This window comes from Halichoeres trimaculatus, unplaced genomic scaffold (genome assembly GCF_033239565.1).
Source record: "Halichoeres trimaculatus isolate MK-OKI-2021-1 unplaced genomic scaffold, fHalTri1.1 fHalTri1_scaffold_22, whole genome shotgun sequence".
NCBI classification, from domain to species: domain Eukaryota; kingdom Metazoa; phylum Chordata; class Actinopteri; order Labriformes; family Labridae; genus Halichoeres; species Halichoeres trimaculatus.
This window is the reverse complement of record NW_027437200.1, coordinates 17,158,105-17,183,874: the sequence shown is the minus strand read 5'-3', so window position 1 is coordinate 17,183,874 and position 25,770 is coordinate 17,158,105. Positions and strand designations below refer to the sequence as shown.

At 42.4% G+C, this 25,770-nt stretch overlaps 3 protein-coding genes across 3 annotated transcripts; 2 read left to right on the top strand and 1 right to left on the bottom strand.

Moving 5' to 3' along the window:
- Window positions 1-576: 576 nt before the first annotated feature.
- Window positions 577-21,842, top strand: LOC141784512 (uncharacterized). Its single transcript, XM_074662351.1, has 54 exons — window positions 577-665; window positions 734-786; window positions 1,530-1,619; window positions 1,690-1,814; window positions 1,900-2,043; window positions 2,319-2,372; window positions 2,702-2,875; window positions 2,953-3,049; window positions 3,133-3,350; window positions 3,433-3,586; window positions 3,703-3,890; window positions 3,966-4,083; window positions 4,593-4,807; window positions 4,926-5,043; window positions 5,134-5,303; window positions 5,376-5,473; window positions 5,539-5,626; window positions 7,564-7,619; window positions 7,700-7,755; window positions 7,838-7,927; window positions 8,044-8,171; window positions 8,255-8,395; window positions 8,468-8,539; window positions 8,630-8,800; window positions 8,898-8,994; window positions 9,072-9,289; window positions 9,377-9,527; window positions 9,593-9,801; window positions 9,884-10,001; window positions 10,084-10,289; window positions 10,378-10,495; window positions 10,572-10,744; window positions 10,815-10,912; window positions 10,994-11,247; window positions 14,527-14,618; window positions 15,290-15,376; window positions 17,486-17,580; window positions 17,666-17,721; window positions 17,812-17,901; window positions 18,010-18,137; window positions 18,217-18,357; window positions 18,431-18,499; window positions 18,573-18,743; window positions 18,808-18,904; window positions 18,972-19,180; window positions 19,258-19,614; window positions 19,695-19,815; window positions 20,402-20,607; window positions 20,690-20,807; window positions 20,895-21,067; window positions 21,148-21,233; window positions 21,311-21,429; window positions 21,517-21,663; window positions 21,740-21,842. The coding sequence occupies exons 1-54, from the start codon at window positions 586-588 to the stop codon at window positions 21,784-21,786; spliced, it is 7,149 nt and encodes a 2,382-aa protein (XP_074518452.1). The 5' UTR covers window positions 577-585; the 3' UTR covers window positions 21,787-21,842.
- On the bottom strand, window positions 13,306-17,293 carry LOC141811183 (uncharacterized). Its single transcript, XM_074699134.1, has 19 exons — window positions 17,107-17,293; window positions 16,969-17,024; window positions 16,801-16,890; window positions 16,603-16,730; window positions 16,363-16,503; window positions 16,221-16,292; window positions 15,971-16,135; window positions 15,807-15,903; window positions 15,512-15,729; window positions 15,274-15,424; window positions 15,000-15,208; window positions 14,800-14,917; window positions 14,514-14,719; window positions 14,308-14,425; window positions 14,057-14,229; window positions 13,888-13,985; window positions 13,686-13,804; window positions 13,469-13,612; window positions 13,306-13,397 (listed from the first exon to the last, which is right to left on the bottom strand). Exons 1-19 carry the CDS (start codon window positions 17,127-17,129, stop codon window positions 13,354-13,356), a joined length of 2,370 nt encoding a protein of 789 aa, XP_074555235.1. The 5' UTR covers window positions 17,130-17,293; the 3' UTR covers window positions 13,306-13,353.
- A 1,109-nt stretch (window positions 21,843-22,951) lies between the features above and the next one.
- LOC141784511 (uncharacterized) lies at window positions 22,952-25,728 on the top strand. Its single transcript, XM_074662349.1, has 4 exons — window positions 22,952-23,085; window positions 23,175-23,289; window positions 23,373-23,464; window positions 25,141-25,728. Exons 1-4 carry the CDS (start codon window positions 23,059-23,061, stop codon window positions 25,726-25,728), a joined length of 822 nt encoding a protein of 273 aa, XP_074518450.1. The 5' UTR covers window positions 22,952-23,058.
- Window positions 25,729-25,770: the final 42 nt, after the last annotated feature.

Below are 25,770 nucleotides of genomic sequence, written 5' to 3'. Positions count from 1 at the left end.
TAAAGTGAGGCAGGGTGAGCAACAAGACCTTTTTTTGTTTTTTGTTTTGTTTTGAGAAGCCAAATTTTCATTTGGTCAGGGATTCATTCTTAGAATTTCCACTGACAGGAAACATCCTTAAACAAAGGTCGACTTTTTTGTTAGTATCACTTACCTTGTCTAACGGACAGCATAAGTAGAAATGGCCCAATTTACAAGACTCTATCCCACATATTGCTGTGAGCATGTAAAAGTATACATATATTATTATTATTATTATTATTATTATTATTATTATTATTATTATTATTAGTGTACTTTTGTGTATCTGACAGCTGGATGCGCCCAACATCAGCTAATCGCCCCCTGCAGTACATTAGCTCTTTCAAAATGCTAAATGAAGGCCTACACTTTGCCCACTGGGTGTCACTATGAGATCGTCATATTTACGGCATCAGAAGCTGATCAACCTTAAAAATAAATCCTTTAAATTCACCTGTGTTTTAAAAGTAACCCAAAAGTTCAGTTTAATTCCCAGTTTAAGAGTCTAACTGCGTCATCTGCCAAACCTTCTTGCTAATAAGCTAACAGGTGAGTTCAATCAAGATGGCGACTTTTTCGACAGCTTTAACATCAAAAAAGTGGTCTTTGCGCTTGAAGACCAAAGATACTTTACCCTACTTTTTGTAAGTGAGTTTTTACATTAAATTTAGTGAACTTCTGTGCCAAGACCTGACAGACGTTTTTGTTTTAGGGTGACGTTTCTCCTTATTTTACCTGTTGTTGGTGGCAGCTCGACGTCGACAGGTAAGACCAAACACTGTGTGGTACCAAAGGTCCACATTTCTACCATAGTCACGTTTTGGGAGGATTAAACGAGGTGCAGTGAGAGGTTCTGTCAAACAGAAAATACCAATGTTGCCTTGCTAATAAGATGTTCAATGTGTCACCTGCAGAGTTCTGTAAAGCAGTAGAAGTATAGTTGTACACCTGATGGAAATAAAGCTTCTTATTGTGAAAATGACCTTTGCTAGAACAAAATATAAATTGAAACAATTTGTTGAAGAAATACTTTTTTTTTTTTTTTTTAAATAAGGTGTCTTCATTTTGGATTTAAGGAACTGATAGTTTTAGCAGGGTTTTTTTATTTTTTTATTTTTCCTGTGAGTTTGTTTAAGATATTTGGATCATAAAAACTAAACACTGCTTCTCCATGTTTGGTTCAGACTGGTGACAGAAAGTAGACCTGTTCCAGATGACCTTAGTGGTCTTGATGGGTCATACTGAGTTAGGAGATCACTGATATAATTTGGCCCTAAACCAAGTTTTTTGTGACCATACACATGGATTAATTAGCACATTCTGATAAAATTATTGTGCCATGAAAAGAATCTTTACGTCGAATAAGACTGTTTAATTTTTTGTTTAAGTGTTAAAAAAAGGCTATTGTAAAACACATGACTTATGTGACTTTAGTTTAAATTGAATACACTCTATACAAAATGTACTTGAGTTTGTGTGTAAATTAAAGCCATTCTTAATATTTTCAGGAGCATTTCAGACCAGATGTCTTGAACGACATTTTTTGCTTACTGTCAAGTCCAGCATCCTCGGGTCAAAGACTCGTTTTGACATAGAAGGTATGTTTCTTTCAGTAAAAGTATCTGCTGTAGGTATTACTCCTCCTTACCTTCTTCTGCCATCCTTCAGACCAGTACGGACTCCACTTCCTGTCACATCAGGAAGCCTCACTCTGTGGTTACACTGTCTTACTCAATGATGCTGGAGACCTGGTGTTTCGGGCCTCTTTCCTGGCCTGTCATGTCCAAAGCAAGGTGTGCTTTTTTTTTTTTTTTAGTTCTTATGCTTTCATGTGTTTTGTTTATAACAATATGACACTTCCTTTTCCCTCTTCTGCAGACAGGCGCAGAGTATTGGCTGCATTTATGGTTTGTAAACCTGCAGGCTGATGGGAAGGTTGTAGCATATCCTTTCCAGCTTTCTTGTCCCCTTCAGGGTCGGTGGAGTCCTAGAGAGATTGTGTGTGAGGAAAACTACATGGAGGTGAGTTAAATTCTAGTTTTTCCTGCTTTTCTAACTGAAAATACAAATGTCAAGATTCAGACGAGGGTAAAAGATGGTTAAGAGATGTTAAAGTCTGTGCTATTTGTGGAAAATGAAGACATAACTATTTCTAACCTTAAAAATCCTGACAAATTAAGCAGTATAGTATCACCTTTTTGTAAAATGTTTGTTTTTGAAGACATGGCAGGACTTGCACTTCTCTGAACACATGCAATGGTTGGTGATTTGAATAACAAATGTTTTTTCCCCTTTAGGTTTCAGTACAGGATACTATCCTGCATCATTTACCATCCAGAAATAAGAAGCAGGTGAGGAACAGATATTTTTTTATCTGATTTTAGTCAACCTCTTGGGTAGCAAAAACATCCCAATGCCATCGTTTTATGTTATTGGTAATAAATTAGGCAGGGAAATGTTTCAACTTCACCTTAAAGTGTAGCTGCTGCTAGCTAGTAGCAGGCTAGTTAGCAGGATAATGTGTGGTGAATGGGTCAAGACCAAGGGGCAGCATCCAGTTTAGACCACCTGCTCGCCCTGTCAGGGTTCTTACTTGAACAATCACCCATTCATGATACACTAGCCATCTCAAAGTTATTCAGGTCGTAAAAACGGATAACCCTCATCTGTATCCTCGCAGGGAGCTGTCAACGCAAACCTGGCGGTGAGATTTCACAAAGCAAACCAACCCCAAGAGGAAGCCAGAGTCTTGTCCCTGACCGAAGCTGCTGCTCTGGGGTACCATGTCTCAGTGCATGGCTCACGTGTCATTCTGCGCTCTCCCTACTCCTCTGCCTTCTCATACTTTCTCCAGGTACTCAAAGAAAGTTTTGTTTACGATGATCAGGAGCCGCTGTATGTGCTGGGTGTTTCTTTTTCTGCTGCTCCCAGGAGAAGGGAGCACATTTAGAAGTTGTCAGAGCAACAATCTTGCACCGAGTCCAGAGCAACTTCCAGGCTGTTGATGTCACTGTTGCCTGTCCTCACAGTGAGTATGGTTCACTTGTGCAGCCTATTATTTGTTTGGCACCAGTAAAAGTGATTTCACCTCTCCCTGTCTCTCTTCCCTAGACGAAGCTACAGTTAATGGGTCCAACCTGCTGTGGACGCTCCCTTATAACCTGTCTGTGTTAGTCCACGGTCAGTTCAGGGACCGAGGTGTGAGGATGGAGGTGAACAGCCAGGGTCTGAGGGAATCTGACTTTAAAGAGAGGGGATTTAAGTTGGGTCTGCAGGATGGGAGAGCGGAGCTAGGGATCCCGTTGGGAACCCACGGACGACACATCAAGGTATGAAAGCATCATACTCACTGTTATCTACCATCGAGCAAATCTAAGGGGCTGCATGATGTGTCTGTGGTGATTCCTTCAGAGTGGCGTTTTCAGAGGACAGTACAGCCAGTCTATGTCAGTGGATCTGTACGTTTTGAGTCAGTGGGAGGACGAGCGCTGGCCTCTAACACGGCACTCCTCCTTCAGGCTTCTCAAGACCCCTCTAATCCCACAAATCCCCCTTTTCACTCAAAGTAAGGCTTATTTTGAGGGCATTTGTAAGTTAAAGTGGACAAGATATTCTCTCATCTTTTTTTTTCTCTCCACACAGAAACGGTCTCATCTGATGGATTATTTTCCATCACTTTAGGCGTCTTTGCAGCTGACGTTTCCCTCCAGAAGGTGACAGTCGACGGCGGGGGCGACCTTTTAACCTGGGTTCACCGCAGCATAACTTTAAACAACACGGACATCAGCGTGTCCAAACTCCCACACCCCAATGGGAGCCACTCCTACCAGCTGTATTTCTGGCTGTCACACCCAAAAATCATCCCAGAGGTGAGATGAATTTGACAGTGTTGTTGTGTTTAGCTGCAGAAAAACTTCCAAAGTAAAGATCCTCTCTGATGTCAGCATATAGGAGGGGGCGTTATGACGTACGGCTTCTCATTTGTGTTCACCTTCATCATCCTGCCAAGTGGAGACGTTTTTTACCACCAGGCCGCCGCAGAGCAAAGTGTTGAGCATGAAGGTGAGCATTTTGAGTCCTTGAATCACACTTAGATTGGATTCCATCCTGATGGAGTTGAAAACTGGCATGTGGTGCGACAAGTCAAAATTTGATATTTGTTTTGTGTCCATAAAAAATTTGCCAAACCTTTTCTTAAGATGCAGAAGCTCTTGTTTTGAGACTGTGATACCCCCAGTGCTGACAACCAGGTGCCTGATTGGCTCCTGTTTGTTAAATGAATGTCTTGCTTGCAGCGTGAATGCAGACCGATATCAGATTTTTTCGGTGGGAGTCCGTTTATTTGTGTTTTTGGTCAAGTAAAATATGGCCCCGTCTGAGTGCAGAGGAAACCAGCAGAGGAGCAGGGAGGGGGTGTTTGGTGCGTGCGCCCTGGGCTTCTGCTGCACAAAAACACTGCTGTAGGGGTAATTTCTGCCCTAAACCTTGTGGTAGGACCCAACTTGTTCCATCCCGGAGTATCACTTTAAGTTCACAAGCCTCACTAATGTACCCTCCCTATCTCCTTGCAGCTCCAGCTTCTCCTAAACTTGAAGGAAAGTGCACAGAGAGCAGCCTCCTGGTGCTGCTGCACCACGGGGCCCAGCCTGAGCTGCAGTGGGAGCTCTATCTCGGTGCCAGGAAGCTGGACTGGGACTTGGTGGAGATGGGAGGGTGCGTGATGGATGCAGAGGAGGACTACTTGTCAGTGGAGATCCCTTTGAACAGCCCTGTGATGAAGTTTCTGGTAACAAGTCATTATTATTAAATCATATGTGAGGGAATATTTTGGCATCTGTAGTTTATACTGAACCCTTATAAACTTACAGGATATGTTAATTTTTCCATTTTTTATTCCCACCCAGGAGCTGACTTTGCAGGGTCTTGTGGCTGAAGTAGAAGTCTCAGTTGTTGATGCAGAGTCTCTGAAATCAGAGGATCACCTCATCCATAGATGCACCTTCCCTGTTCGAGAGATGCTCTGTACGCATCAAAAACTACAAACTGAAGCCAGAAAACATTTTTTTGAGATAATTTAACATAGCTCTAACACTCACAGTGCTTCTTTGTCAGTATGTTTGCCAGAAGGGAGGATGGTAGCAATAGTTGACACCACCCACACAATCCCGCCCATTCACCCCAACCAGACCGCCTTGTCAGACTCCAGCTGTGTTCCTAAGGAAACAGACAGCTCCAGAGCCCTGTTCAGCTTCATCCTGGACTCCTGTGGGACAACTGTGACTGTGAGAAGCTTTTGTTGTTTGAAATTACTCGAGTGTCTTCACCTGTTCTCTGACTTCCTCTCATTTCCCCAGACGGAGGGGAATTTCCTCGTCTATGAAAATCAGATCAGCTACGCTCAAGATCTTCTGCCGTTGGAGGATCCACTCATACACAGAGATTCTTCATACAGGTGAGAAACAATGACGCTCAGTCTGCCCTCCAACACAATAACGAAGTTGAATCTTTGTGTTGCAGGCTGACTGTGCAGTGTCGCTATCCAGTGAATGAAAGTCGCACTGTGGATTTCATTACCTCCCCATATCCAGTGAGGCCTGAACCACAGGTGTGTCTAACTTGTGATTTTAATAAGTCCTTCTAAACCAATGCTTAAGATTCCCTCCTTTGTATGTGAAAATGATCAAACTGAAAGGAGGGCAAACTCCTAATTCAGATGTCGTTTTGAAGTCTCTTTTCTTCCCAGTTTCAGCCTGGATCTCTCAAACATTTGTCTCCCTGAAACTTCCCCTGATGCTGCAAACTCAATTTTTCTCCAGACTTTGCTTGTATATTGAATAAATAAATGTTGGCTGGTGTATTTCATGACTTATTGTGATTTATCTGTGAACAATTTATGAATATGAAGTATACTTGTCTACCACAAGTACATAATACAAACATATTTTTGGCATTATAAAAATATTTTACTTAAATAACAAGACCGTTGGTAATATGTTAGAAAATGTGAAATAGAGAAAGCCCATCTCAGCTGGTCAGACTGAAACACCTTATCATTTACATATACAACAGGTTTTAACTGTAAACCCTGATAAACAACCCTGGCTATGACCATAGACTGGCTGCAGTATAGGTCAAAAAAATCTGATTTTCCAGTCATTCCAGATGGGCTGTGGTCAAACTTTGAAAAATTAGTACACCCCTCTAGAAATGTTTCTCTCGTCCGATTGTTGTGGTGATTTGAAGATATCATTTGGCTGTCTTGCATTCAAGTCCTCTTTTTTCTGAAAAGTTTTGTTTTCGTTAGTTATACAAGGTTGAAAACAAGGCTTTATGTAACATTTAATGATGATTGATAGATGCTGTTCATATGTGTTTTTTTCTGGGATAGTAAAATGTGTCGGGAGGTAGAGTCAAGAAGTGATTAGACTCTCGAAAGAAAAATATATATATATATATTATTTTTGTCACCCAGCTCCACTCAGATTCTCCCAGACTCCCTCATCGTCTCTAATGCGCAGACTCTGGCTCCAAACTGCTACAATGGTGGCGCCTGTGACGGGGGTATTTTGGGTTCAAAACCGTACAATGATAAATGGTGGAACCATGCTGTCCACTCTTAATACAGTCTATAGCTATGACCAAACTGAATCAGTCGACAAAAGCTCTCCCTCCCCCTGAGGTTTGAGGGGGTTGAGGTACTGAGTCCATTTGTGGAAAAACACATATATTTTTAGATGTTTACGCTTGTCATTCACCCAAAACTGAAGTTTTAAATCACTAAAAACTTTGTTTTCTGAAAATTCCAGTCAAAGTAAAGAAGATTTTTGAAAAATTTGTTTTCATGGTTTTATGTAGACCCCAGGAATCAAAGTTTACGGTTATCACACGTCATGGATGGGACTCATTTATCTGAAAAACACTAGCCTGCTTTGTATGGACGAAAGTATTTTTAAAGAAATGTTTAGCTACATGTGTATAAAGCCTCAGTGAGAAATACCATGAAACTTCTTGTATACGTGAAATTAAACACTTACATGATGATTCATAATGTTCCCTAATGTAAGCAATTGAATTGTTAATCTCTGCCATAGCCCATAGTAGAGCCGTATTATGACGCACCAATCCTCCATTTCCACCACCAAACTGTCTTTTACTCATTCATGGTTTCTTAAATTACGATTTTCTGTACATTTTCCCTTCGAGCTAAATAAAGGTTAGCTTCAAAATGTGTTATGTGCTGTCAGTTTTTGGTATCCACTGTAGAAATCCACTGCCAAAAAATGTCAGTTACAACTTTCCAAATGGCGCGCTTTGACGACCCGTTCAAGCTAGCTTGATTGCTAATTAGCTGCACCTGCGGCTCTACAGCTTGAACGCTCCTCCTGTTAGCTACTGGTTAAAGCGACTCATCAAAGCTGGCGTAGCACACAGGCGTAGCAAACAGCAGCACTCAGTCGGTGCCAGTTTTGCCAGAACAGACCAAGGAGGTGGTTCAGTTTAGCTTGTGTTGGTTAGCAGGTGTAGTTTTTAGCTAGCATTTAGCTGGCTCTAGACACTACCAGCACATCAGTAGCAATGGATTTGAGGTTATATCTCAGGTAAGATGGGAGTTATTTTCTAACTTTTGATGTTGATGCTAGTTTCCTGCATCTTGTGTTTGTATACTTTTGTCTTCCAGTGTGGGCTTCCTCTTGTCCATTTGGGCTGCAGCTAAATGTGATCCAGTTCCTGATGGTAAGGGTCAAAGGTAGTGCCTAACAGCATACAAAGACCCCCTTAGTTCTCCTTTGTTTGACATTTGTTTTTCTCTATGCAGGAGTTCTTCATATGGAGTGTCATGATCGCTTCCTCATGATAGCTGTTGATCTCTCCTTCACTGGGAATGAACCTCGCTTTGAGGCTGTAGGTAAGTTGCACAAGGCTCCAGTAAAGCTAAGAACCATAAGAATCATGCATTTTATTTGTGAACAGCGCCTGATATGTTAATGTTTAATTCTTTGGATGGAATGTGATTGTTTTCAGATGAGACAGGCGTGCATCCGATCACGACTCGCTATGCGTCAGAGTGTGGATACTGCATTAGAGTTCTTCCTTTGCCGGACCGCATGGAGCTCCGTGCTTCTTATTTCAGCTGCCACACTGACAACAGAGTATGCACATCCTCCAAATAGAGCTGAACGCATGCAGGTTGCTCTATTCTGACGTGTTTCTTATCTTAAATTTTGTTTGTCAGGATGACAAAGTGTTCACATTCAACTTTAACCTGGTAGCAACACAAAATGAAAAGGAGGTTACCTATGCGTTGAACAAGACCTGTTCTCCCTCTCTGCCCTGGGCTCCCAGAGAGGCTACTTGTGAGCTCAACTACATGGAGGTAAATCCAAGGGGAGGGGTTTCAAATTTCAACATCTACGAATTGTGTAGTAACCACTTGTTTTCCGTGTAGGTGTCTGTGAAGAGTGAAGTCACCTGTCCATCCGAGACAAAAAAAGACGACTGGAATGCTGCGCTACGTCCTGTAGGGGTTAATTTCAGTACTACTTTTATTTCAAGGAATATCGCTCAAACTTGAGTTGCCACAACTTTGTCTAAAACTTCTTGCATTTAGGACTCTACCTCAGCAACGTCTGACTGGCAGGTGATGCTGCATAGAAATGGCGAGCAGTTGATACCGATGAGCCTTGCTGAAGCTCACAAGCAGGGCTATGTGTTTGATCTGACGGATGGAAGGCTTGTGTTTCGTGTACCGTTTGGACAACCTGACTCTTTCAGCACTGAGGTGAACAATAGGCTGAAAATTACAGGATGGTATTGAAAGCGCTAAAGCCCTGAAAAGTCTATGTAAAAACTCAATCTGAAGTAGAGTCTCTCCTCAGGTGAATGGTGTCCCAGTAGAGGTCGTCCATGCGACCCTGTTCTCCAGACAAAGCTGGGTCGTCCTCATGGTTGACATGGTGGCTGCTTGCCCAACGGGTCAGTTCATCAAACTCTCTCATTGTAATCATTTCATGGTAATCACAAAGATTGTAATTCTGTTGTACCGTCAATAGATGAAGGTGCATATGACGACAGTGGCTACATGATGTGGACAACCCCTGAGGTGCTGCACCCACTGGTATCTGGTCAACATAAGATGCAAGTCAGCATTGGAGTCAATGGGAAACTTGTGGAACAGCCAGTTGCAGAGGAGAGAGGCTACATCATGGAGAAGCACGACACCACAATCCAGATCAACATTCCCTACAATGCCGAAGGAGGATACAGGAAGGTCTGACTTCACTTGTATGGAGTCTTTATGGTAAAATAAAGATCAAACTGTGAGAAACTTAAAGCACTTCCTTCACATGTGTTTCAGAGCTACGTGTCAGGTGGTCTCTTCGAGTACTACGTCTTTGATCTGTACATGGAGAAGATCTCTGGAGATGAGGATCATGTGGACACCAGACTTCGTGTTCAGCGGACGCTGTCAACTCCCCTGCTGTCTCGTCCTCTTTACACAGAAAACAGTAAGTTTGATGATTCACAGTCCGACAAGTAGACCAGTTACATAATCTGACTGTTTAAATTCCAGGAACCGTTCAAGAGGAGCTCACCTTCACAGTCTACCTTGGAGATGTCCCTGAGGATGTTGTGTTGGCTTCTGTCCATTTGAACGGCCAAGAATTCACAGTGCCGTTTCCTAACACGAGCAACCACACCATCATGCAAGTTGTTCATCCCAACAACACTCATGGCTACACTTTGAAGGTGCCTTTTGATGACCCTGTTGTCCTCAAACAGGTAAAGACTTTGTTCAGATGCAGCTTTATAAGACTTTGTTTCTATATCCTGCTCAACTGAACCCTGTAAATTTGTTCCCCAGATCTCAAAAGAAGATGGTTTGATGCAGCACAGGCTGGACATCAACTACACACTGGTTGTGCTTCCTGAAAATGAGCCGTTCTCCCACCTGGACTCAGTTAATGTACTAACAGACATCTGTAAGTATACGAGCAGATTTGAGGGTTAAGCATTCCTACTAGAAAATAAAGCTACATCACTCTTTTGTTTTGTATTCAACAGCTCCTCCAGTCTTCGACATTGTCTGTTCTGAGACTGGGATCACCTTCAGACGGGACCACCGGCCTATTGACCACATGTGGGCGCTCTGTATCGGCACAGACCTGCTGACACCAGAGCTGGCAGCTCAGCACGGCTACATCATGAGCAACAACAGCCAGAGTCTGCAGCTGGAGGTGCCACTCTTCACTCATGGCTACGAGTATAAGGTGAGGAGAGGACAACACAGTGGAAGCGTCAACTCAGTGTGTAAAAGTTGTCTTCTGGATCAATGACTGAGCTGCCTGTGTGTTCCAGGATGTTACCTTGAAGGGATTCTTAGGCACTTTTGAGATCCTGATTCAAGATCGTGAAACGTCTGAGGTTCAGGGCTCTGCCGCTAAGACCTGTCCCTTCACAACTCCTGAATTCATCAGTGAGAACATCTTTGATTTTACTTCATCATGATCAGGTGTTTTGATCAGACTTGACATGTCCTGAAACCTCTGCAGTGTGTTCAACTGATGGGAGGATGACTGTGGTGGCTGATTTGTCTCTGGCCATCCCAAGTGGAGGAAATCCAGCGAGAACCAACCTCATTGACAAATACTGTGGCCCCAAAGAGACGGACGGCACCAGGGCCCTCTTCTCTTTCCCACTTAACAGCTGTGGATCCACTGTCAAGGTACTGCTGCTCACTCCTTGCTAAAATGTGATCATAATGTCTTTTTATTTATTTTCTTTTTCCCCCTCAGCTTGGTAAGGAGTTTGTGACCTATGAGAATGAGATTTTCTTCAGTAAGAAGCAGCATGCTCTGAAAAATCCAGCAGATTCAAGCAGTGATGTAGAGAGGTGAGTGTTTACAGCCACAACGACTAAAATTCATGGTACTACAGGGAATTCAAGGCCAAACTGCTCCGTCTTGTCTTGCAGGGTGTCGATGCAGTGCACATATCCTCTGGCTGGACTGCATCGCCTCTTCTCAGTGTACAGGTTTGAGTCAGACGCTGAAGGTGTTGGCCATATCGTGCATTCTTCGCAATCCACTGAAAGTCCCACCATGAAGCCCTTCACGGTGTCCACGACCACCAGACGTACTAGAAGACCTGTCTCAGTACGACCTGGTTACTATCCTCCAGCTCAGCACATCAAAGTTTCTGGCTTCCTGAAGAATCTTCCCAAAAAAGGTTTGTTGCTCATTGAAGTTGGACAAAATAAAGTTTTCACCTTATAACTTCTCGAATTCTTTATGCAGGAACCAGCGGACCATCACAAACCAAAGGGCTTTATTTTTGATCAAATATGTACATTTAAATAAAGTTGAATTTTGTCTAGAACTCCTGTTGAGTAATTATTCAGACTGGGATGAATGGACTGTAAATTTTAGACACCTGAGTTAGTGCATCTACGAAAGCACAAAAAGTTGGTCACAGGTATCTGGAATTGCACAGTAACATATTTTACTTTGATTGTCACAACTTCTCAAGATTTAAAGCCATTCATGTAAACATTATCTCTCTTTATTCTAAGTGTATAGGTTAAAAAAAAAAAAACTGTTGTGTCAATGCATAAACGGTGGGATTTCCCCAAACCTCTTATGTGTAGTTTTGGTCTGCCAGCCATATGTTTGACACCTCTGCACTACAGCCTTTTGGCTAACCTGGTTGCATAAAGGGAAATTGTTCAAAGTCTGAAGGTACCGTACAGGTGACCTCTAGTGTGTCTTTAAGAATGGTAAAATGTAAAAGCTTCGTAGCATAATGTTAGCCCACTCAAAATCAGTGGAGTAAAGCCCCACTGCCAAACTGTTCAGTTCCGTACGTCTCAGTTTGGCATGCATTTTGTGATGTTTCCTTTTACAAAAAGCAGAACAGGTCAATTTACCAACCCTTACTGTCCCACTATTTGGTTCCCTTCTGTTGGCGTGCTGGCACCACGATCCAGCCCCAGAAGGTGAAGCTAGAAACACTGCAGTCCATCGATTGGTTGAAAGAAAAGCCATTGCCCGTGCATCAGTGGCAATAAAGAACACATAACCCTGCCATGTTTGAAGCTCAGGTTGACTTTGTCTTCAACTGGCTGAATGTCTTCCATCATTGCTCTTCGTTTGCTGTGTTTTCCCCTTCATTCATTTGTCATGCTACGGCCACACCGGATGCGAATTGGCAAATTTAAACGCACATCACGCCTGAGGCTTGAAGCTGGACTATTTTGACAAGCTAAGGGGCAACTCGTGATGCTTTATCTGTGTGCATATTCATCTCTCAACAAACCTCTACACTCAATCCCTGAGGGGCCTACTGCCTTTCCCTGGTAATCCACCTCCACTGGCCCTGCCTGGCTGTTCCCTGCAACCTAATCCTTGACCCCCCAACCCATGTTCCCGGAGGTCACCCTGGGGATAATGAAGGGGTCGAGGAAAGAGAGGACCCCAGAGAACTTCCATCTTTTCCCTGGCTCTGCCCCTGCCCTGCTTCTCTTTACCTGCTCCATCCTCCTCTCTTTCAGGATGATTGCGCTGACTGTTCAATATTTTCAACTTGAGCGTAGAGCTGTTTGACGCCCCAAATGCATTAGGTGCTGCACCGAACGTGTCCAACACGCCGGCTAGTGCAAATCTGCAAACGCGTCTTTGCATTGACTTTGTATATAATCTTGATGCACATCTTTGCGAATTTGCGTCTGTGGCATTGGAGGGGTACACTGTGTAGCGCTGCTATGGCGTCACATTGTTACATAGCTGATGGGGCTATTGGCATCCTGCTAACATGCAGCCTACTGAGAAGGCCATGGTTCAGGGTGGAAATGCAGTGAACTGTACTGATCCATACTGGCCCACTTGGTGGAAAAGGGCTCAAGTATCAAGAGCCTTAATTGTCCTAACTGTACATCTGCAATTGCATTAAATTTTGACAACTTGTAGATGAAAAACGGATTTTCTTGCATGTCAAGTACACAGTGAGCAGTCCTGGAATATGTCAGTTTATCTTCACTGACAAAACTACTATGGAGTTACCTATCCATGCTTTTCTTATGACCCAACAAGCAGGTTTTGTTCTGTGGGAGGAAGATTGAACACCCGCAAGGAACTGTAACATGCTAATCCACACAGAAAGGCAGCCAGAAACTGTACTAAGAACTGTCTTGGTATTGACTTTACCATGTTAGATCTATACCTGGACTGAAATAGAGCTATGCAATCCAAAATGATACACATTTGGGAAGTAAAGAGGTGGCATTCATATTTAAAGACAATCATTTATTTAGATTTCCACTTAAAAGTTACAGATTTTTCAAATTACAGCATTCACTTTGATTTGTGGTGATCCTCTCACCCCTGTGAAGAGAAAAGACTTTGTTAGAGATACTTTGCTGTCAAAGCTGAATAAGTTTCAATTTTATACCAACCTTTTTTAGGAAGATTCTTCAGGAAGCCAGAAACTTTGATGTGCTGAGCTGGAGGATAGTAACCAGGTCGTACTGAGACAGGTCTTCTGGAGCGTCTGGTGGTCGTGGACACAGTGAAGGGCTCCATGGTGGGACTTTGTAGGCCTGTAGTAGGAACCATGACTGTTTTAGTATACAGTGACATTTCTGGTATGTTAGTTTCAGGTAATCCTCTGACCTTCAGTGGAGTGCGAAGAATGCACGATACGGCCAACACCTTCAGTGTCTGACTCAAACCTGTACACCGAGAAGAGGCGATGCAGTCCAGCCAGAGGATATGTGCACTGCATCGACACCCTGCAAGACAAGACGGAGCAGTTTGGCCTCTAATTCTCCAAAACCCATGAATTTTAGTCATAATTGTGGCTGAGAACACTCACCTCTCTACATCACTGCTTGAATCTGTTGGACTTTTCAGAGCATGCTGCTTCTTACTGAAGAAAATCTCGTTCTCATAGGTCACAAACTCCTTACCAAGCTGAGGGGGGAAAAAGAAAATTAATACAAAGACAGTATGATCACATTTTAGCAAGGAGTGGGGAGCAGTACCTTGACAGTGGATCCACAGCTGTTAAGTGGGAAAGAGAAGAGGGCCCTGGTGCCGTCCGTCTCTTTGGGGCCACAGTATTTGTCAATGAGGTTAGTTCTCGCTGGGTTTCCTCCACTTGGGATGGCCAGAGACAAATCGGCCACCACAGTCATCCTCCCATCAGTTGAACACACTGCAGAGAGGTTCCAGGACATGTCAAGTCTGATTGAAACATCTGATCCTGAAGAAGTAAAATCAAAGATGTTCTCACTGATGAATTCAGGAGTTGAGAAGGGACAGGTCTTGGCGGCAGAGCCCTGAACCTCAGACGTCTCACGATCTTGAATCAGGATCTCAAAAGTGCCTGAGAATCCCTTCAAGGTAACATCCTGGAACAAACAGGCAGCTCAGTCATTGATCCAGAAAACAACCTTTACACATTGAGTTGATGCTTCCACTGTTTTGTCCTCTCCTCACCTTATACTCGTAGCCATGAGTGAAGAGTGGCACCTCCAGCTGCAGACTCTGGCTGTTGTTGCTCATGATGTAGCCGTGCTGAGCCGCCAGCTCTGGTGTCAGCAGGTCTGTGCCGATACAAAGCGCCCACATGTGGTCAATAGGCCGGTGGTCCCGTCTGAAGGTGATCCCAGTCTCAGAACAGACGATGTCGAAGACTGGAGGAGCTGTTAAATACAAAACAAGAGTGAAGTAGCTTTATTTTCTAGTAGGAATGCTTAACCCTCAAATATGCTCGTAGACTTACAGATGTCTGTTAGTACATTAACTGACTCCAGGTGGGAGAACGGCTCATTTTCAGGAAGCACAACCAGTGTGTAGTTGATGTCGAGCCTGTGCTGCATCAAACCATCTTCTTTTGAGAGCTGGGAAACAAATTTACAGGGTTCAGTTGAGCAGGATATAGAAACAAAGTCTTATAAATCTGCACCTGAAACAAGTCTTTACCTGTTTGAGGACAACAGGGTCATCAAAAGGCACCTTCAAAGTGTAGCCATGAGTGTTGTTGGGATGAACAACTTGCGTGATGGTGTGGTTGCTCGTGTTTGGAAACGGCACTGTGAATTCTTGGCCGTTCAAATGAACAGAAGCCAACACAACATCCTCAGGGACATCTCCAAGGTAGACTGTGAAGGTGAGCTCCTCTTGAACAGTTCCTGGAATTGAAACAGTCAGATTATGTAACTGGTCTACTTGTCGGACTGTGAATCATCAAACTTACTGTTTTCTGTGTAAAGAGGACGAGACAGCAGGGGAGTTGCCAGCGTCCGCTGAACACGAAGTCTGGTGTCCACATGATCCTCATCCACAGAGAGTTTCTCCAGGTACAGATCAAAGACATAGTACTCGAAGAGACCATCTGACACATAGCTCTGAAACACATGTGAAGGAAGTGCTTTAAGTTTCTCACAGTTTGATCTTGATTTTACCATCAAGACTTCATAGAGGTGAAGTCAGACCTTCCTGTATCCTCCTTCGGCATTGTAGGGAATGTTGATCTGGATTGTGGTGTCGTGCTTCTCCATGATGTAGCCTCTCTCCTCTGCAACTGGCTGCTCCACAAGTTTCCCATTGACTCCAATGCTGACTTGCATCTCATGTTGACCAGATACCAGTGGGTGCAGCACCTCAGGGATCGCCCACATCATGTAGCCACTGTCGTCATATGCTCCTTCATCTGTTGACGGTACAACAGTATTACAATCTTTGTGATCACCATGAAATGATTATAATGAGAGAGTTTGATGAACTGACCCGTTGGGCAAGCAGCCACCAGGTCAACCATGAGGACGACCCAGCTTTGTCTGGAGAACAGAGTCGCATGGACGACCTCTACTGGGACACCATTCATCTGAAAAGAGACGTTAAATCAGAACCTGCTACGGATATAATGTACCAGATAATGTTTCCAAGTTTACCTCATCGGTGAATGAGTCAGGTTGTCCATACGGTGTACGAAAAACAAGTCTTCCATCTGTCAGGTCAAACACATAGCCCTTTTTGTGAGCCTCTGTGAGGTTTAATGGTCTTGGATACTCCCCCTGAAACATCACCTGCCAATCTGATGTAGCTGAAGTGTAGGCCTAGGGAAAGATGTGAAAGCTTTTGTACCTTATACCCTTTTGATTAAAGGTTTGGGCACAGAAACCCACTTTTAGTGGAACATACAGTTTGGACGGTTGAATCCCAGTCATCGCTCTTTGTTCCAGTCGGACAAGCCACGTCACTTCTCACAGACACCTGCCAAGAAACATATGTTACCAAGTATCCTCAAGCATCATTATTAATAATTGAATTAAAAGTCGTTTACCTCCATGTAGTTAAGCTCACAAGTAACTTCTCTTGGAGACCAGGGCAGAGATGGAGAACAAGTTTTGTTCAAAGCATAAGTGACCTCCTTTCCATCTTGTGTTGCAACCAGGTTAAAGTTGAACGTGAACATGTCGTCATCCTAAAGGTACCAATGCCATGATCTCAGAAAACATTGACAGGACGTAGTCATTCAGACTGATGGGTGACTTAAACCTCATTGTTTGAAAGTTTTGCCTACTTTGTTGTCAGTATGACAGCTGAAGTACGAGGCTCGGAGCTGCACTTGTCCAGGTACAGGAAGAACTCGAACACAGTATCCACACTCTGCTGCGTACTGAGTTGTGATAGGGAACACACCCGACTCATCTGGAAAACAGTGTAAAAATTGTTAAGACTTTCAGATTATTAGATATTTCTAGGTATTTATGATGCTTACCAACAGCCTCAAAGCGAAGATCATTCCCAGTGAAGGAGAGATCAACAGCTATCATGAGGAAGCGATCATGACACTCCATATGAAGAACTCCTGCATAAAGAAAAATGCTCATATCTTAACAAATGCAACACAATTTGCATGTGTTACAGAAGATATTTCAAGTCTTACCATTGGGGATTTGATCACACTTTAAAGTTATCCACATGGATGCTAGCAAAGTCGCACTGTAAGATAAAATATTACATCTTCAGAAATGCAACTGAGCATCAAGATAATAAAGTGTTACATTGAGCCAAAGCATTGTACCTGAAGTAAAACTTGAAATCCATAGCTAGTGGTGTGCTAGTAGTGTCTAAAGCTAGCTTAAATGCTAGCAAACTACACCTGCTTACCAACACAGGCTAAAGAGACCCACTTGTTTGTTGGTCCTGACTGAACTGGTACCTTGAGGTGTGTCCTGCTCTACCTGCTTATATAAATCACCTCCCTGACTGGCTCATCTTGGCCTCACTGGATGTTACAGCCACATGTGTGGCTCATTAGCAATCAAGCTAGCTTGAATCAGTTACAGCTGATGAGGTTTGAGTTTCAGGGAGGAAGAAATGGTCCATAAAAGCTGGTGTAGCCGAGAGCACATGCAAGTGCTGGTGTGACCAGGAAAAACCAACAAATTGGTTTGTTTTAGTTTGTGTTGGTTTGCAAGTGTAGTTTGCTAGCATTTAAGCTAGCTTTAGACACTTACAGCACATTGGTGGCTATGGAGCTTAGCTTTTGCCTTAGGTAGGTTTTTATCATTGTTACTCGAAGGCACCTGAGCTTCATTTTTATCAACATAATTTAGAAGTAGCTGGTTTTTGTCTTACAGGTTGGCTTTGCTGGTTTTTGTGTGGTCCAGGACACGTAGTGCCAACATTCCAGATGGTAACGTTAATATTGGACTGCATATTTTTTAAAAAATTCAAACCACATTTTTTTGCAGATATCTTGCTCTTAATGTGTGTGTTCATGCAGGAGTTCTTCAGATGGAGTGTCATGATCGTTACCTCATGATAGCTGTTGATCTCTCATTCAGTGAGGAGGAACCTCGCTTTGAGGCAGTAGGTCAGTGTTTCACGATGGCAAGTTGCACTTATTCAAGAAAGGATTTGGTGTACTTGTGCTTTGAGAAACTTCTTTGGAAATCTCCTTTATGACATTTTTGTCTTCCAGATGAAAATGGCGTGAACCCCATCACTGAGAAGTATGCCGCAGAGTGCGGTTACAGCATCAGTGTTCTCCCTTTACCGAACCTTATCAAGCTCAGGGCCTCATTTCTCAGCTGTCACACTGACAATAAAGTATGTTTAATTTTTATTTTTTAACAGCACAATGAAAATCAGCTTGGTGTGCTTCTCATACAACTCTTACTCATTTCAGGATGACGAAGTGTTCACATTCAACTTCAACTTGATTGTGACACACGATGGCAAAGAGGTCACACATGCCCTGAACAAAACCTGTTCTCCTTTGCTGCCCTGGTCTCCAAGAGAGGTGACGTGTGAGCTCAACTACATGGAGGTAAGCTTGCTCACATCTTGAACTAGCTTTTCTCTGTGGATTTTTCAGATAACTTGGTTTTGTTTCTCTGCAGGTGTCTGTGAGGAGTGAAGTCCCCTGTCCATCAGGAGCAAAGAAAGAAGACTGGGATAACATCAAACGTGTAACTTGCATCTGGAAAATTACTTGTGTTTCTATTTGAAAGTACTTTTTTAAAGTCTTGTATCCCTTTGCAGGCTCATAACGCCACCACTTCAGACTGGCAAGTAATGTTTCAAAAGGGAAATGAGCAACTACCACCCCTTAATCTCTCCGAAGCTCGCAAGCAGGGTTACGTATTTGATGTGACGGATGGAAGACTTATTTTTCGTACGTCGTATGGACAACCTGACGCATTCAGCACTGAGGTAAACTTGGGGACATTATCTTCATTATATCCAAAGCAGGTTTTAATTGCATGTCTCTCTTCAGGTGAATGGTGTCCCAGTAGAGGTCGTCCATGCGACTCTGTTCTCCAGACTAAGCTGGGTCGTCCTCATGGTTGACCTGGTGACTGCTTGTTCAAAAGGTCCGTAGACCCTTTCTTTCTTCATTGTGATTCTGAATTCACGTCATCACACAAGTATCTCCAACAGATGAAGGATCCTATGAAGACAGTGGCTATATGATGTGGGCCACTCCTGAGGAGCTGTACCCCAGTACTCGCAGCCAACATCTCCGTTTCGGACTTGGTGGTAAACTAGTACAGCAACAAGTTGCAGAGGATAAAGGCTACATTGTGGAAAAGCACAACAACACAGTCTACGTCGGCATTCCTTACAATGCTGATGGCGCATACAGGAAGGTCAGGAGATTCAAGCCTTGCGTCTCTAAATCATTTGGCAGGCGAAACCAAACACTGAAATATCTTGTGTCTTTCAGAGCTTTGTTTCTGAAGATCTCTTCGAGTTCTACGTCTTCCACCTGTACCTGGAACAGATCCTGGTGGATGAGGATCTTGTCGAGACCAGGCTAAGGTCCCACAGGACATTAGCCACACCTTTGCTGTCACGCTCTCCTGTCACTGAAAACCAAACCGTTCTTGAAGATAAAGTGTTCACAATCTTCCTCGGAGATGTCCCTGAAGATGTAGAACTGACTGCTGTAACTCTGAATGGGCAAGAATTCACATTACCATTTGCAAATACCAGCAGCACCATCAAAAGAGTAGGTCATCACAACAACACTCATGGCTACACTTTGATGGTGCCTTTTGATGATCCTGTTGTCAGACATCAGGTAAGAGGACTTTTTAATGAGGGCTTTGGATTTTATTTTCACCTTTTCTGAGCTCTTTTTTTTTTTTTTCTTTTTTCTAGTTCTCAAAAGAAGATGCAGTTCTTCAATACAGACTGGACATCAACTACACACTGACAGTGCAGCCTGAAAACGAGACTTTTTACCACCTGGCATCAATTGAGGCAGTTTTCACTGATGTCTGTAAGTTATGTCTCATGAACTGCAGGCATAAGTTGCTTTTCAACATTTAGTTCCTGGAACTTTTTAAATGTTTTTGTGGCCTCTCGTTTTTTACTTCTAAAGCCTATTTCCTGCTGGAAAAATCTCAGTTTGTCAGCAGGCTGGGGTAATGTCTATTTATAATAGACAAGTCTTCAGAAAGGCTAATGCCATTCTGAATTGTCCCAGTCATCCACTTGGGGACGAGTTTGAGCTTTTCAGGCTGTCGTTTTAGGGCTCCTATGAAGAGGATTAAAAGACTTCAGGTCTCTTTTATCCCCAGTGCTATTCATTTACTTAATGGCAGTTAAACCTTAGGTTGCTCTTATTCTTGCACTTTTACGGCTCCTTTGCACATCTGCACATTTCACTTTTAAATTACTTGGTAGTAAATTTCCATTTTGGTATGAGCTCTGAACTAAACTTTTAATGTTTTTGTGTATTTGTATGTTTCATAACTTATGTTTTTTAACCATGTTGTTGTTACCTTGTCTTTTATGTGCATTGCTGCAAAACTAATTTCCCTCCACAGGACAATAGAGATTCTGATTCTGGTCTTGTTCAACAGCTCCTCCAGTCTTTGATGCTGTCTGTTCTGAGTCTGGGATCAGCTTCAGACTGGACCACCGGCCTTTTGACTACATGTGGGCGCTCTGCATTGGCACAGACCCGCTGACGCCAGAGTTCGCAGCTCAGCATGGCTATATCATGAGCAATGACAGCCAGAGTCTGCAGCTGGAGGTGCCACTCTTCACTCATGGCTACGAGTACAAGGTGAGATTTCATTACACTCTACTTCAGTACCAGGGCTGCCTTGACGCTAAATACCAATAACTAAATTGCTTTTGTTTCATAGGAAATTACTCTGAAGGGATTCTCTGGCACTTTTGAGATCCTAGTGCAGGATCGTGAAACACTGGAGGTCCAGGGCTCGACTGTCAAAACTTGTCCTTTCTCTCCTTCTGAATTCATCTGTAAGAAATCTGTTGTACTGTATTCAAAGTGCTTATATGGTGAAATTACATATGGTGACTTAAATACTTTAATGCATGTGTCTGCAGTTTGTTCAACTGATGGGAGGATGACGGCTGTGGTTGACTTGACGATGGCTATGCCAAGTGGAGGAAATCCTGCAAGGACCAACCTTGTTGACGGATCCTGTGGCCCTAAAGAGACGGACAGCACCAGGGCTCTCTTCTCTTTGCCACTCAACAGCTGTGGATCCACAGTCAAGGTACTGTGGGTAAATCAAAGTCTTCCCAACATGAGGCTTTAAACAGTTTTTGGACTTGGCTTTTCTTTTTGTTTCTCCAGCTTGAGAAGGAAAATGTGACGTATCAGAATGAAATCTTCTACAGATGGAAGAACCTTGATAAGAAAAATCCAGTTTCTACCAAAGGGTTTGTATCAAATTATTTTCAATGATACACACCTGGGCTGATATCTGGAATCTTCAGTTTGACATTTTTTCTTGCAGAGTGCTGATCCAGTGCACGTATCCTCTGGCTGGTCTCCATCGCCTCTTCTCAGTCTATAGATTTGAGTCTGACACAGTTGGTGTTGGCAGCGTCATTCACACTGAGCAGCCATCTGCAGGTACAGTTGCTCCTTAACCTGTTTGACATTACAACTTGTGTATTTTTTTCCCTTTTTTTAATAATTCCTGTGATCTGTGTGCTCCAGTTATGCACAGCCCTCTCATTGAGCCAACCACACCTGCAACTAGAAGACCCTTTAGACGGCCTGTCCCATACAGACCAGCTGTCCACCCTCCTGCCCACTATGTCAAAGTCTCGCTGTCTCACAATTTTCCAAGTGTCGTAAGAAAAGGTGAGAACATCACATTTTAAAGTCGACATTAAAAAGCTATGTCATACTAACTACTTTTCCTGTGTTTTCTTTACAGGTGCAGAAAGAAATTCGCAAGAAAAAGTTGATGTTTCCCAAATTTAATGGGAATAAAATTTTAAAAGAAATGGAAATTTAATAAAGTGGTTTCTTAAATGTTATGCATGTCTTTCTCTTTTCTTGCTACAGTCAAGATTTTTTTTTTTTTAGCATTTTCACTGCTAAAGGGTTGTAAGGTGTTAACTCTGGGTATGCTGTAGACCACTCATTCTCAAAGGATATAAATGGAAACTTCTGGAAAAGATATAAATATCCAGCTAAACAGCTTTAGTCTATCAATACAATATGAAAATGGAAAAATTCCTGCTCCAAATCTGAACAAATTGTTCCAAACTGTTTCTTTTGCAGGGTTATTGGATTTGACTTGATAAAATAACTTGTTCCAGCGACAAAGTAGTAGCGTTACTAGTGAATAGCATTTCTATCTTTTACAGACAAATATGTCTGTTCAAGAACCTGGTAGAGCGCCGAGGTCCTCACACCAACTTTTGCTAGAAGTGCCCAGGTCAAAATACAAACACTGGAGTGATCAAGCCTTTTCTGTCGCTGCTCCCAGGCTTTAGAATAAACTCCCTGTTGAAATGCTTCTAATTTCTGACCTTTTCAAATCCAGACTGAAGACATATTTATTTAGGATGGCTTTTAATACTCAGTAGTGTGGTGACACTTTTACTTTTAGTCTGCTTTTAATTTTTTTTAATTGTATTTTATTGCTCTTATTGCGTTTATTATTTTCATTGCTTTTATTGTTTTTATTGCTGTTATTGCTTCTATTTGTTTTTAGTTGTTATTTATTGCTTTTTTCTCCCAACTATTGTAAAGCACTTTGGTTCACTGAAAGGGTTGTTGTAAAGGGTTGTATAAGTAAAGAACATTTACATTTAAGTTTACAAATACAGTTAAGCTAATCAATAGGTAGCAAGTACGCATTGGCCCATTAATATGGCGTTCTGTTTATTCTCCAAAGTTCAAGAAGTACAAGACACACAGCCTAAATAAAAACGTTGAATGTATTTTACCTGATTCTTATCTCATCTTAAATTATCCTGGAAAAACCACATATTTCAAGCAGAAATATGTCATTTTTTTTGTGATAACGAGTCATTTTTGCGGCGGGGGCTAGCTTAACGTTCACAAAACAATCGACTGTCAGTTTAATCAATGCTAAGAGGCGAACATACGGGGTCTCCCAAGGCGACCAGTAAGGGGCGCTAATTTCCCGCTCGCTCAAACAGGAATCAGAACCAACTGTTTGTTTTTCTCATAACTCAAGAATTTAGTCCGACAGAGCTAATTTTTTCCTACCAGAATTCAATTATGAGCTTCAAAGAAAAACTCCGTGCCGTGAGTTGATAGTTATCCAAGAGTTAAACGAAAAAATGGCGGAGATATTTGTGTGCAGCAGATTAATCTCGACGTTTCTTCTCAACCAGGTGTCCAGACAGTCCACCTTGCTCCCTATCTCTAACAGGACCCTGTATCACCCCTCTGTCCACCCTCTGTACATGATTTCAGGCTTTGAACACCAACAGAGCAACAACCAAACAGGTGAGTTAGTTTCAGCAGCCTTAGTTTAATTTAAAAGCCCTTCACAGCCTCTATGATGGAGTTAATCATTGTCATTTCTCCAGGTTATCCCGTCCTCACCCCGGCTGAGTTGTTCTACACTGATCCCACTTTGGGATGTGGGGGAAGGATCCCCAACTTAGTCAGTGAGTTGGAGGTAAGTGGAAGCAGGCTGTCATAGGTTCCCCAATTCATTAATCAGCCATACGTCAAAAGCTACTGGCAAATTATATTCTCAACAAATCTTATCATACTCTATTACGGAAGCGTATTGGATTCACTTGAAGAAAAAAAAAACAACTCAGGTTTTTCAGAGTAATTTATTCTTCAGTTTGTTTTTTGTGGTAATTAATTTTGTTTTTCTGATTAATATTTTTTTATTGGTTTTTTTTGTGATAACTTTTTCTGTTTTTATGAGTAAATTTTTTTTGTGGTAATTAATTTTGTTTTTCTGATTAATAATTTTTATTGGTTTGTTTTTTTTTTTATATTTTTTCTGTTTTTATGAGTAATTTTTTTTGTGGTAATTAATTTTTTCTGATTAATATTTTTTATTGGTTTGTTTTTTGTTATAATTTTTTTCTGTTTTTCGTGGTAATTTTTTCCTCCTGTTTTTAGGAGTAATTTTTTTCCTGAAGTATCGAACTTCTTCGAAATGCCGCGAGAACCTCCAACCTGCTGTTTTTTGTGGTAATTTTTTCCTCCTGTTTTAAGGAGTATTTTTTTTTTTTCCTGAAGTATTGAGCTACTTCGAAATCCCATGAGAACCTCCAACCTGCAGACACTCCCGTGGATGTGTGGTGGCTCCTGTGTCCCGCACATAGGCTATATGCCTTATCCTTAATTTTCTACCGGTCTGTACTGGGTCAATAAAAGTAAGGTATTAGCCACACACAGGGTAAAATACCCTTGTTATGTTTTCGGCTTTATCCTTATATTTTATATAAGCCTATTGTTTAATGTAATACTTAAGGAATAGATGAAGATGTGGCATTAAAAAATGCACTGCTTCTAGACTGGAAAGCCGGTAGAAAGTTAAGGATGAGGCAAATGTGTCAAACAGGATCTCTGATCCGTGCGGGACACAGGAGACACCACGCATCCACAGGAGTCGTCTGCTGGTTGGAGGTTCTCACGGGATTTTTAAGTAGCTCAATACTTCGGGAAAAAAAATTACTCCTAAAAACAGGAGGAAAAAATTACCACGAAAAACAGCAGGTTGGAGGTTCTCGCGGGATTTCAAAGTAGCCCGATACTTCAGGAAAAAAATTACTCATAAAAACAGGAGGAAAAAAAATACTCATAAAAACAGAAAAAAATATAGCAAAAAACAAACCAATAAAAAAATATTAATCAGAAAAACAAAATTAATTACCACAAAAAACAAGAATAAATTACTCTGAAAAACATGAGTTGTTTTTTTTTTTTCTTCAAGTGAATGCAATACGCTTCCGTACTCTATAGATGTAAACATGATAGATAATTTGTTAAAAGATGTCCTTCAAATTTGTGTAAAGATAGTTAAACTCAAGGAGAGGCTGAGTTGCGTGTGTCCTCAGGGGTTGCAGAGTTTAAGGAGAGGCCCAGACAAGGGAAGTCATTTTAATAAGATCGGCTCAGTCCTGTCAGACAGAGCTAAGACCCTGACCAGGGGGGCAAAAGGAAATTGAGACTCAGGAGGAGTTTATTTTGATTTGATATTCAAAAATTACTCTTGCATTAATCATAGACTTTTAATTCAAAATGAAAGCTATGATGGGAAATTCAGAGCAGTAGCGTAAAACAGGACACACATAGCTTTTTAAAAAATGACCATGACAGTCTCCCCATCAGGTGTTAGACTGCTTCCAGCTCAACACTCCTCAACCTCGTATGTCAGCCTGCCAGGCCCCACCGGCACGCCCAGACCCGTTCAGATCCAGACCCCATCCCATCACTGATCTCGGCGGCCTCACTTTGCAAATCAGCAGCCCTCACCCTTCACTGCAACAGAGCCTGTTCGTCCTCCAACTCACCCAGGAGGAAGACGACACCGTGACCAACCTACTGAAACTGCACTACCAAGAGCCTGCTGCGCTCAAGCCTCTGCTTCTGAGTGATGAGGGGAGATGTTGGTCAGAATCAGAGCTGGAGGCAGCGAACACGCTCTTAAATGGCTTTAGCCTGATGGAGGATGATGAAATGTGGGGTGAAAATGAACAAAAATCTGACCTCCCTGTGGGATCAAAGACAGTCCCTGGATTCAACACCCCTGGTTGTGATCAAAGTGGGGCCAGTTCTCGTGGTGTAGAAGAGGATGGAGGTTGTGGGGATTTTTTGTCACAGAGCAGGTCAAGTGTTTCAAAAGATTTGCTCTCTGATTCGGAGGGAGATGCTGTGAATGTTCTCCTGAGCCTCTCCGACCTTCCAGTATTACAATAATTTTCTTTCACTTCCAGGGCGTTCTTGCCCCTGGGTGCGTTC